The sequence below is a fragment of the Aptenodytes forsteri genome, unplaced genomic scaffold, assembly GCF_000699145.1.
Source record: "Aptenodytes forsteri isolate BGI_AS27 unplaced genomic scaffold, ASM69914v1 Scaffold11, whole genome shotgun sequence".
In the NCBI taxonomy this organism is placed as follows: domain Eukaryota; kingdom Metazoa; phylum Chordata; class Aves; order Sphenisciformes; family Spheniscidae; genus Aptenodytes; species Aptenodytes forsteri.
Window position 1 is genome coordinate 609,381 of NW_008794155.1, and position 12,724 is coordinate 622,104.

General features: G+C 41.1%; 1 protein-coding gene across 1 annotated transcript in view; it reads left to right on the forward strand.

Moving 5' to 3' along the window:
* The window catches only part of GTDC1 (glycosyltransferase like domain containing 1), a 132,025-nt gene extending 119,914 nt beyond the window's left edge, over window positions 1-12,111 (forward strand). Inside the window, exons 7-10 of the mRNA XM_019472274.1 lie at window positions 2,477-2,547; window positions 3,248-3,339; window positions 3,734-3,763; window positions 10,804-12,111. Of these exons, the coding sequence (XP_019327819.1) occupies window positions 2,477-2,547; window positions 3,248-3,339; window positions 3,734-3,763; window positions 10,804-10,887 (277 nt within the window). The 3' untranslated portion in view covers window positions 10,888-12,111. The remainder of the gene's footprint in view (window positions 1-2,476; window positions 2,548-3,247; window positions 3,340-3,733; window positions 3,764-10,803) is intronic.
* Window positions 12,112-12,724: the final 613 nt, after the last annotated feature.

A 12,724-nucleotide genomic window follows, 5' to 3' on the forward strand; every position in this document is an offset into this window, starting at 1 on the left:
TTTTCTCTGTGCATCACACAAAAAAGTGCTGTCGATAATTAGCAGTCTTCTGTTATTACTAGACTCAGGTGTCACAACTGTGTCTCATCCTCATTACAGTAAAAAATTTCACCTATCAGATTCATTATTGCTAGATAATGCGACTGAGAGCCTTAGCAGGCCCTCCAGAAAAGTAATTCAGCCAAGCAAAATTATCAGCTAATTATATTTAGAATCAAAAGCCCAACAACTATTTGCAGATAAATTGTATGAATTGAAGTGAATAGATCTGAATATTAAGATTCATAGATTTAGCAGATGATTTGTTAATTGGAATAAAAAGGTCATTTACTAGCCATTTTAACAATAGATCAATCGGAACTCTATTTATTATTTAACTGGTAGTGCTTAAGGATTGAAATGAAGAATAATTGTATTATTGTTATGATATTATACTTTTCTGGAAAAGGACAGAAATGCGTGGGAGTTGCAAAGCTTCCCTCTCCGTCTGCGGACCAAAGCCCGTGCCTGTGTGCTGGGGATGCTCTGCCCAGTTTGGTTCGATCCCTAGGTCTTGGCATCTGAGAGGTGTACGGTCTATAACACGGCTTACAGCACTGCAGTAAGGACCTGTCAGAAAATGCATGTAAACGGTGGTGCGGAAAGGTGGAAAATGAGTATGCAAATAAGATCATTTGCAAATGAAAGAATTCCAAATTTTAACTTTTATCCGGCAAACTACAGAGGCATTAAATTCGGATTTTACTAATTCATGATCCTGATAGAGGTTTTTCATAAGGGGAAATTGCATACTCAAATGATGACTCAGATTGCATCTTGGCCTGCAGTTTTGTTTTAGGGAGCTGTTCTTTTTTTTTTTTCCCCCCCATGCAGACGATACGATTAAAAAGCAAATATTTTAACATAACTTAGTGATCTGAGCTATTACTGAAATGTCCACAGTTTCACTCTTTTTTTTTTTCTCCTAGATTAAAGAAAACTTTAAAAATCTATTTGCTTTGACATATGACACAATATTTAAGAACTGAAATCATCAATTAAATCACACATCAGAAACATTTCCCTCTGGTAAAAAATATAGTGCTAGACGATGTACACTTTGAAATTGTTGTTAATGTTTAAAATGCAATCTGAAGTGCATATGTTATTTAAAAAAAACCATAAATTACAAATTTTAAAAGTTTATGAAAAAAACCTAGCAATCATTGCTTAGCAAAAGCATTTGCAGAGGAATGTGTGTCTTTGGGTTTTGTGGATATGCATAGTTTCCTAGCATGAAAGCTGAATATGTTATTCTTTATTTTATATTTTTTTCCTGTTTAAAACTGAGTAGGTCTAAAGGAAACAGAGTTCCTTCTGGGTGCCTGTAATAAAGTACCAAACCCGATATGCACATGAAGGTAGCGACAGCCTTTTGGATTGTCACTGAAAATAGAAAAGGTGAACGTTGACAAGATTTCAGATATTTTTTTCTGGGGACTGAAGGAAACCGAAGTTAAAAATAAAGCTCTCGTATGGTCAACATGTTGGAGAAAATTCAAAGACTCTCATAAAATAAACATATTTTAAGAAGTGTTTTGAATTTCACTGTGTAATTTCTGGCCAACAGAAATTACAGTTGTATCTTTGGAGGGACGTTATGTCAGATCAATGGTAATTATGCAAAAAAAACCCAACCTGAAAACTTGATGCCTTAACCCGTTCAGTTATTAAAATGCAAAGGCGAAGAGGATAGCTTTTCTTTAGCTTCGCTACTAGAAAACTTTGCGCCACTGTGTCGCAATTATAAAATATTTCGGTTTGATGTTACAAGAGATATGTAAATTGTTCCTTGAAAAGAGACAAGTACAAAGCATCGCACACTTTGGCAAAGGAATCTCATCAGTAGTTATTAAAAAACACAGCAGTTTATGTCCCGAAAAATAAAGGAAATCATCTGAAGCGTGTGCATAAGCTAAAATATCCCAGCCCGAAGCACGCTGCAAGTTGTTCCTAGGCTATATTTAACTGTAACCTTTGGAGTCTTAAAGCCGAAGGAGAATATCTGTTCTGCCAGGTACTGGTGATTGTGTGCATCTGTGTATGCATACGCATATATCCAAACGTGCGCACGTATGCCCTTGTTTTTCTGCAGCGTTATTAAGAAAAGCCGTCCATACTTCACCATGTTGTTACATGTGTCTGTCTGCTGATTATAAAATGTGTTAAACAGTATTTAAAAAACAAAAAAATGCAGAGCTGCGCTTTGATTTATTCAGCGAACAAAACATATGCTCGCTGTTCTGTTCTATGTAATTCATATGATCAATAAAATTTTCTTTAAAAAGAGCAACTTTGGCATTTAGAAGGATTATGCTGCCGAAGAAAAAGATGTTTCACTCTTGCTAGATGTAGTCAACCTCAATGCTCTTGCACCAAAAGAAGTTTTTGGCTCGCTAACGTCTATTTTTGTGTATTTATTATTTCTAATCTTCAGGGTCGAAGCTGTACATTGCGGCTGCTATCCGCTGTGTCCCAAAGCCTTGGTGTACCCAGAGATATTTCCAGGTAGCTGCTTTGCTGCACATTCTTTTTGCTGAAACGTAATAACGTGATTCATGCTAAAATATAAAGTTTGAGAATAAACTTGAGCAAAAGCAATTGTTTATTTGGCAAGCCAACATGTTAGTGTTAAGGAAAATTTTATGTGTTTTAATACATTAGACAAAGTTTATATTTGCCATCTGTTCTTTTAAGATAACACAAAAGCAAGTTTTGAAATAGCATTCTTCATTGTTAGCATACACAACCCGTAATGATAGATTTTTGTTAAAAGGTCAGTGATGCTGCAATGGTTTGCAGATTTTTTTGATACACAGAAAAAAAAAAAAAACGAGGCCTGAAAATCACACCAAATTATTTAAACAATTTAATACTTAATAGTATGCAACTGCGGTACAGGACACACACTAATGTAGTACCAGTTCTTTGAAAAATCTCATCACTAAATGTATCACATATGCATTGTGTTACATTAGAATAATGTATTTTAATCACCCAAAGGAGATGTCTAAACAGCACAACTACACAGTCTTATTTAGCATTAAACATCCTTGTGAGCTGAGGTAACCTTATAAAATCATGCTTAAATAATGTAAAACACGAGGCGGCACAGAGCAATATGCATTTTTAATTAGTAAAGTGACTAATATCGAGTGTGTGCTTTGAGGTTTTTGTTTCATTAAAAATGTATCTGTTTTTCCTGCAGCTGAATATCTGTATTCTACACCTGAACAGCTTTTTAAAAGGCTTCAGAATTTCTGCAAGAGACCAGATATTGTAAGGAAACATCTCTATAAGGTAGTTGCTCAGAATAGTTTTACATGATAAAATGCCATATTGAAGTACAAAGGAAAAAAACCCTTAAAAAAAACAACATTTAATTAACATACTAATGTTTAAAGGAAACATGCTAGGGAGGGATATTAGTCGTTACACTAACAAGGATTAATTAAACTAGATGCCAGTTGTATTAACCTAGGTCTTATGAAATACGTGCACTTAATGCATGCTACATGCTTTTTTTTAATTTATTGTTTTCTAAAATGACTGTCCTTTACATTTGGACCCAAGAGGCTTATAAAAATGAACCTGGATTAATGCAACTCATTAGTTTAAAAGGAAAATAAAGGAAAGATCCTACAATTATACTAATGAGGATAAGCCTACCTTCCTAATCCTAATTAATCTTCAGTCCTCAAAAAATGCAGGTGACTGGTATCAGGTAAGATTTCTCTGCCTTTTGGAATTATTTGAATTATTTTGATAATTATGATTATTTTAACTCTTTGCTTTTTAAGGTATGTCGAACACAAAAAAAAGTTTGTCGGAAGCATGATTTACTGTTATTTATCATGTCCTATTCTTTGCAGTTATTTATGCAGAGAAGGTACAGTTTCAGTGGCAGACCCTCCATTCAAGTTTTGATCGAGTGTTCAATGCTAGACCGACTTTCACATTTTTAAGAGCTGTTTTTATACTGCTAGGAGTCACAATTTTTTTTTTTTTTTTTTTTAATTACGCGACTGTAGATGAAGCACTGAATTTTATATTATTCCAGTGAAGAGCTATTATTACACGGTGCTGCTTTTAGAAAAATAACTGCTCTTTTCTGCATGCTGATACGTAAACTTGCAGCGATTTACGGCTCTTACAGTCCTGGCTATGCCGTGGGCAGGTTGGATACACGTTACCCCCGCACGACAAAGGTGTTCCAGGTTGTAAAAAACCTGAATTCAGCTGAAAGTCCTTAGAGGCTTGGGGGGCGCATAGAAATACTCCTCGTGTTACCTGTGCAATACAAATGTGGTCTTTTTAGCGTTCCCTGGCTGTCGCCGTCCGGGCACGCTGTTAATGAGCAAGTCGAGTAATCTCCTCCTTAATTTGGAGGCTCATGCTGCCGGCAGACCTAACCTCATCTCTCCACCTTCCTCCCTCTGGGGACCAGAGAGTGTTGGGTCTCGCTGTGCGTTGTCTGCCTCTCTACCCCTTCACGCACACGTGTAGCAGGAGGAGCGAGGGTTCAGCCCACGCCTGACTTTTTTTGTGACCTAAAAATAGACGTTTACATAATGGTACATCAAAGAGGATGTTGTTTCTGCAGGAAACAGTTAAACTTCAAGAAAAAAGGAGAGAACCAAAAATGCAATTTAACACCCAATTTCAAGCTCATTATCTTTCATTGTCTATTAACTTGGCAATGGTTCAGAAGGTAGCTCATAATAGTTTAAAATGCTGACTGAACACTTCCAGTGTTCAGCATTACTTCTTAGAGTCAATAGTATCGTATAGTTATACATGGTGGCTTCAAAGGGAAAACAGTCCTTAAACGTTTACCTTGACACTTCCCAATGCTTCAAGTTCAGCTAATAGTTGCGCTCACGTGGATCTTCTCTCTACGTGTGGATCCCCAGCTCCTAAACAGAGCCAAGGCGCACTAAAAATGGAAATAACGGTAGAGCAAATACTGATACAAAATAGTATGGGTTTAAAATGTGTGCACGGGCCCCATAAGCAAAATGCTAATTTTCTTTTATTAAAAAAACCCCTTGGGATGATTTGCAGGCAGAAGCTGAAGGTGTTTATCCTACCCCTCGTACACGTGCGCTGTTAACGGTGCGGCCCCAGCTCAGATCTTCTGAGCGGTCGGGCCGAGTGTCTGCAACAGGTAGCAACTGAGCTGAATGGGGGATCGTTTTAAAATGAGTGAAGCAGAGCCTAATCCAGAACCTGTGAGCACCAGAGAAAAGATCCCTGTTGTCTTTAATAGGCTTTGGATCAGCTCGGAGAATACTGTTAGAGTTGTCCCTCTGTACCTACACCCACGTATGCCAAGCCTTCCTTTCGCAATGAAACTACCCGCAAAACCTCCTAGAAAAACGCTGGCTTAGATATGTTCTGATAATGTAATTATAGTTGGAACGCTGCTGCTTTTTAGGAAGCTGAAAAGAGTGAAATCGTGAAGGGTACGCAGCACTTCCACGGTATTTTCATTTTTTTTCAGATCGGTATAATATTACATATACTATAGGGGGGTGGAAAAGGCACCCCTAGCACAGTAGTGCGTACTAACTAGCTATTTTTCTTTCAGGAACCTTCCTGACGTGCTCCCTGCCTGAAGTTTGTAAAGTAGCAGTGAAGTTTTGAAAGTAAAAAAATGCCTTAAAAGCAAATAGGGCTTTTCTTTACTGGTTGGGGATTCTGCTTCATAGATTGGGGAGTAATCATCATCAGAAGTACCTTGGCTTATCCTTTTACATATTGTTGGGTTTTTATTACTAAGGATATCCGTAATAATTAGACAGCGGTCTAATTAAACAGGCAGTTTATTCCTTCGGTTGTCCTCGGTGCTTGTGCTGACAAAGTTAGGGGCAAAAGGGAGATGAAAGGCCGGGGGGCAGCCAGGTTAGGGAGCCGGACACAGTGAATACCCCTGTGAAAATGCACAGACCAAGACATTAAACTGCAAGAGCTTAACTCGGCGGAGCAGATTCATGCTGGCAGACTTTTAAAAACGTCCATAATGTAAGCACCTATGAAAACCTTTCCAAATGAGGTATTACTTACCCTGCGTATTCTCACAGCACCCAAGGCTGGCTCATTTGCATTTCGACATTGCCTTCCACCAGTTATTAACAGAAGATTGAGATGAGTGGAAAGCAAACCTCATTTGTTGTCAATTATTTGTTCTGTTCCAGTTTTATGGAATCAAACGTTGCTCTCTGGTTCTGGGTGTTTGTGGTTGCCGAAGTAAGTGCCAGAACGAAGCAAGTAACAACGACAGGGCATCGGTTTCAGTCGGAGTACACCATCAGACCTGTCAGTGTTTGCAAGCTCCCTATCGAGTAGATTTAAAATTTAAAAAAAAAAAAAAAAATAGGGCAAAGCATTTGTTTCCGCACTATTTTCTTTAAGTTTACCTTTCAGTTCCCCCACTTCAGTTTCTTAATTTAATACAGCATGTATAAAGAGTATACAGTGGAAAGGGACAAGAAGAGTTGCCAAAAGCCAGGCATGGAAGGAGCTGACAACTTTAAATAATCTCTCCCAGCCCTCCCAGCTGAATGAGTGCTGGTTGACATGCTGTCAGCTTCAGTTCCTACAGAAAAATCCTACTCTCACTCATGCTTGTTTAACGGAGAAAAGAATTTGGCCCACTTTCTGACATTCATCTTCTCATTTCCATCACACTACAGAAGCTCACCTGCCTATGAAAAGCACATGGCGTGATTTTTTTCTTTCTTACGCCACTGTAGAAGGAAGTCTGCTGAATTCAAAGGGATTAAACTGCTGTAAAATCAAATTAAGATCCCAGTTAGACCGTAGACATCTGAATTGTTTCCAGTCTCAGGATTTGGCTGTATAGGGCAGTTCTAACAAAACTTTCTTTTTTTCTTTTTTCCTTCTCTTTTTGCTCTGGTTTGAGATAAAGCAGTATCTTTGGTATGTCAGGAAAACATACGGAAGAGAAAACCGCTCCTGGTCCAGCTTTAATATTTAGGCACGGCTAGGAAGGCAGCAGGAGGCATTCTCACGGATACGGGGCGCTGGACACGTGAGGGTGTGGGGGAGCCTCATGCCAGATGTCCCATCAGCCACTCAGCCCTGCTGCAAGGAGCAGCAGTCGTTCAGAGTTCTCTACAGGCCACGTAAGAGCCGGGGACGATGTCTCTGCCCTTATCCTTACCCACTCCCCAGCAAAACTCCACGAGAAATTTGTTTTTCCGTAGGGATGCTAACTGCCACTCTGGATCAGCACGCCATGTGTTTAATACCATGTTTTTGACAGCGGTGAGCATCAGATGTTTGGGAGATGGCTGGCACAGGTAGAAATAGGGTATTGAAGGTCTTCTTTTTGTCTTTGGGAGTTAGGGATTGGTCTTAACCCTGGACTTGGAGATTTTACCATCTTTCATAATCTTCTAGTATTAAGTATTGCGAGGCTGTACGTAATAGTTCTCCCTTTGACATTCAGGCCCTTGGAAACCCCTGTTCTTGTCTTTCACGTCCTCCTGTAGCAAAGCAGGTCGTCATATGTTTACAGACGGCATTAAAAGCGTTTCCTCCAGCGGCTCAGGGTTTCCCCACCTTCCGTTGCATTGAGGGTCTGCTTGTTCTGGAGTTGATTGCCTGGAAGCAGAAGCTCCCCATCCATCTTTTCTATACCATTCATTATTTTATAACCATTTGTCAAACTCGTATAGTATCCCAGTCTTCTCAGTCTCTCTTCGTGAATGTTATTCTGTGTTTATATTCTTATCTCCCATCATTCAAACCATCTCGGTGCTCGAGAGCCGTTTTTGTGCTGGTGTGATCATTACTTTACAGAGTATTCTAGGCCATGCCATCAGTTTATACGATGTGTTGTACTCTGATAATTTTCAACCTGTTCCTTATGGAGCCAAACATACTGTTTACTTTTTAACAGTGAATGTATATTGAGCAGATGTTTGCTTACAGTGTTCTCCAGATCTTTTGTCCTGAGCTGGTAAAGTTAATTTAGAGCTCTATAGGATGTGCAAGTAGTACACATATTTCCAGCAGAGCGTGTTTGCAGAGAAAAAAGAAGGCATTGTATTGAATTGGTCCTTCTACCTGGTTAGCATTAGGTGCAGGTCAGAAGGAGGTTGGAAGCACAGGTGGGAAACTTGTATTTGCCTCTTGAGATGCTTGCTTTCCAGTGAGCATAATTTAAAGTGGTTTCAGAGATGGTCTAGATCTGCTTCTCAGAGCCTGTATGGGAAGGTTATAGCAGCTGGGAACTCTGGAGTGCAGCATGCTGTGTCCACGTTCTCCCATCTCTCTGTCAGTGCTTAGGCACGGGTTCCTAAGTAAAATGTATATAACATAAGGATTTCTTACGTGAAAGAAAACTTTGGTTACTTATTTAGAACATAGAATCATAGAGTAATTTAGGTAGGGACCTCTGGAGGTCATCTGGTCAGCCTCTGCTCAAAGCAGGGCCAGCTTCGAAGCAGGACCTAACTTCAAAGTTGGATTAAGTCGCTCAGGACCGTATCCAGGTTAGACTGAAGTCTTGACATTTTTCATTCCCATACGTATGGCTGATACAGGTGAAATCCAGCTAGCTTAGGAGGTTTGCACAGGCGGGAAGATCTGCTGGACTGTGGGACACAATTTAAGCATTTTGGGTCAACGTTAGGTCTTCAAGCAGCATGTGGGTCTGGAAGCAGCTGTGGTAGAGTGAGGTCTGCTCGCTAACGTAGATCCTCACTGTGGAAGAAATGAGCTAGCAGGTAGGCTGTTGAAGTTGCCTGCTAGGTCATTCTGGGATCCAGCCATACATATGTAGAGATATATGTAAGTATGCATATACACGTATATACGTATGTGTCCTGCATCTCAGCTTCTCCCAGGGCTTGTCTTGCTCTTGGCTCTCTGAGGTATACATCTAGGAGATTTCAGCTTTCTGAAAACGTTGGTCTATAGCTCGTAGCAGTTGGCCGCACTTGTAGAGCAGGAAGAAAGCGCTCATTAAGAAAGCGGTTGTGTGTGCATCTTTCAGCATAAACACCAGGACTTTGAACTTTTTATTATAACAGTATTAGATAGCTTCCAGTTTAGTTTTAGAAAGTAAACGAAAACTGGCAGGTGAAGCACAGCCACTGCAAAATGGTAGATGGAGAAATGGGTCAAAGGAAATACGATGGCCTTTGAAAGAAAAGTTGCAAAAAGCATGAAAACTTATTTTTTTTCAGTAACATATATTCAAATGACCTTGAGAAAGAAAGCCTGAAACTGTTTTCCTACTGCTGTAGTTGTTCAGTGTGTTCTGAACCGTCCTGTGCATAGATTCGCGTCCAACATTTGATGTTTTTTTGTTTAAAGGCAGAAAGAATGAAACGAGTTTTAAAAGGCTGATATATGAAACTTCAGAACAGACCAGTTTGTTCAGGGAAGTACTGCCACTCTAGTGAGGAGCATGCTCTGACTCGGGCCTCACAGTGCGCCCAATTCGTGTAAACCAGTGCTGTCTTTTGATGGTGGTTTCCAAAGGTGCTTGGAGTTTAAAAGTTGAGCTCCAAAAGTAACTACTACAAGCTGCTTTCCACCTTGATTCTTCCCCAGTACTCGCTTACAGAGGGAAGGAGCTGGGTCACAGAGCAAAGCTGACCCAATACAAGTCAGCTCTGTAAATCACTCTGCTGTCTTGCCTGCCAAATCTCAGTTTTTGTGCTGAATAATAGTCTCTAATTCTTAATTTTGTTAAGGTAATTTTTAAAAACATGAATAAAATGTACGCCAAATCAGTACTGTCTGCTTGAACTCCAACTGTCCTGAAAAGCAGGTCTGAATGGGTGAACAGTCCTTATTAAATCCTAAAGGTTAACTCTGAAGTCTAATGCTGGCAGAGTAGATATTAATTACTTCAGTTCTGATCTTGGAACACAAGAAACAAAGAAGTTGATTATATCGTAAAGAATATTGTACTGCTACTGACATCTTATTATGCTGCCTGTTCTTCATGGGGAGATCTTGCTTTATGTGAAAACTTTGCTTCTCTTGATGATTTTTTTCTCTGCATATTTAGGAACTGTTGACTGAATCACTATTCCTTGAAAAAACTAATGCCCAGAGCTTTGCAGGTTCATCACCCACCAAAAAAAAGGGAGTTGAGTTTATTCTCTCCAAGGTTACTCTAAAATAAGGCCCAGAAGCCAGAGCGATGATGGTCAAGCAGGGGAATTACTCCCTCACTCCTGCCAGTTCTTGGTTCTGCCATGTCTGAGGGTGAGAGGGGCAGGTCAGTCCCCGCGGGTGTTCAGTCCTTGCTGTGTCCGCCGAGACCGCCAGTAGAGCAGAGGGACATTTGATGGTGCTCAGCCAGGAGCAAATAACCTGGCTCTGCCGACCAGCTTACCTGTCTTAAAAAAAACCCTGCTGAATTCACCCCGTTTCCAGATAATGCCGCGTAAGCGTTCTCCGACCAACTCCCTTCCACCGCTCCTGAAATCCCGGGCGTTGAGTAGAGCAGGGGACATTTGATGGTGCTCAGCCAGGAGCAAATAACCTGGCTCTGCCGACCAGCTTACCTGTCTTAAAAAACCCCTGCTGAATTCACCCCGTTTCCAAATAATGCCGCGTAAGCGTTCTCCGACCAACTCCCTTCCACCGCTCCTGAAATCCCGGGCGTTGCAGAGCGTTTCGGCACAGAGCCGCGCTCCTTCCCCTGCGAGAGACGTCCCTTTCGTGTCCCGTCATCTAACGCGACTTTGTGCGCTTTTCTCTCCTGCTTCCTCGTAGGGCGAGACGGCTGGGTTTTCTTGGGCAGCGCTCGGCGGTAAATTCAGGTCTCTGCTCGCAGCAGAACCGAGGGAAGATTTGTGACAGATGGGGCTAAGTCACAAACTTGCAGCCTCAGGCAGAATTGTGGAAGTTTCCAGAGTGTGCCCATATTTACCTGATCAGAGAGAAAAGAAAATCTGCAGAGGAAGCCGAGCCTGGCTGCTTGTCATAGCTGACACAGAGCCATCTGCCACAAACCTGTGGCGGCTTCAGATCTCCAATCCCTGCCACCACCCCAGCTCAAATTAAATACAGATTCTTAGAGACGTTATGATGGTTACACATGTCCTCGGCATCACATGCAGGAGACTGTTCAAAAAAAATATGTGGCCTGTTGTATAACCGCACTCATGTATCCCATATGTGGTGCCACATTGAATTTCCGGTTGAATCTGTTTTTATCCTTTGTACTGGATGACATGGTGCCTGAATTCTTTCTTTTCGCCGACACGATGGCAGCCAAGCTGCAGCTTCAAACGCTCACACTTGGCTGAGTTTCTACCTAGGTTGCCAGGTTATCATTGGAGCCTTATTGTGTCCTCAAAGGGCCACAGGGCCTGAAAGGAGGATCCGAACGCTGCCGGACTAATTGGGCAGCCATCTCTGGGTTGTTTGGAGGCAAAGGGCTGCTTTAGCACTTTTCTTCTTTTTTTTTTTTTTTTTTTTTTTTTTGCAAATACATGACTCTCTGGCACAGGGGTTTTTAAGTGAAGGTATTAATAAGGGGTCTGGCAGGTAATCCCATGATTCGCGGAGTTACATTTGCATTTAATTAATCTTAAAGAAAGCTGAAAGATGAACAGCTGTAATTCAAACTAGCATGGGAAATATGCTACGTGGTGCCATCTATCCGATAAAATGAAAGCCGAGACACTTGTTTTATTTCTCTCAAGGATGAAGAACAAACAGATAACGGTCAAAATACTTCCAATAAAAACCAGTAGTTTAAATGTAACAGCAGTTCATCAAGAATCTTTGCATCCAGTTACAAATACTGTCTTTTAAAGATAAATCACTTATGATTCCAGCAGTCAAGCTGCTATATTTGTTGATGTAAAATGTTTTGAAGATGTAGATTGTACAATAAATTTTTAATAAAGTGCCCACTGCAATTTTTAATTAGCATATCTCATTCATGTATAAGTGTGTACATCTATCTGTATGTTTATCACTATGCATATCCTTGTGTCAGAGTCAATGAATGCAATTGTGTCTTTATCTGATGAAGTAGAATCTGTTTTGCAAGTGATAATAAAACGTTATGACAATTCCAAGATTTTCAACTCCGCTCTGGGAAGAAGCAAGAAGAGGACTCTCGGTAAGGCGTTACAATGTGAAGCCTGGTAAGACCTCTCTTTGCGGACAGCTATGGTTTCAGCTTCCCTCCTATCAGGCAGGGTAGCTCCTCTCCCCGTCCCGGCAGGCTGTCACCTGGCAGCAGACATCGGCATCTTTCCTTTGCCCGAGCACCGTCCCCAGCGGGTGAAAGGCGCGGGCTGGTCCCCCTCCGCACACGTGCCCTCGTGCCTTCTGACGCCGTCAAGATGCTGAACTGTCCTTTTTCAGTGTGAGAGAGAGCGTGCGGAACCTCTCTTTAAAATTACTCCATGAAGCCATCAAAAAACCCAAGGAAGGTCCAATGGTAAGTGTTCAGATATTTTCCTAGCACTGCGGAGTTGTAATTGTGCAGTAATCATCCGTCTTTTGTGCTGGTCCCTCCTCATTTCTGCTCAGCCAAAGCCCAGCTTGGGTCTAGGCGTTTAATGTGGTTGAGTAGAAGTGGTCTTCTCAAGACAGTGTGCGTAGGTGCGGCAGTCGTACTTGGTAGAGCCAAGTAACAGGACTACCTTGCACTTCTTATCGGAAGTTCGTAAATGTT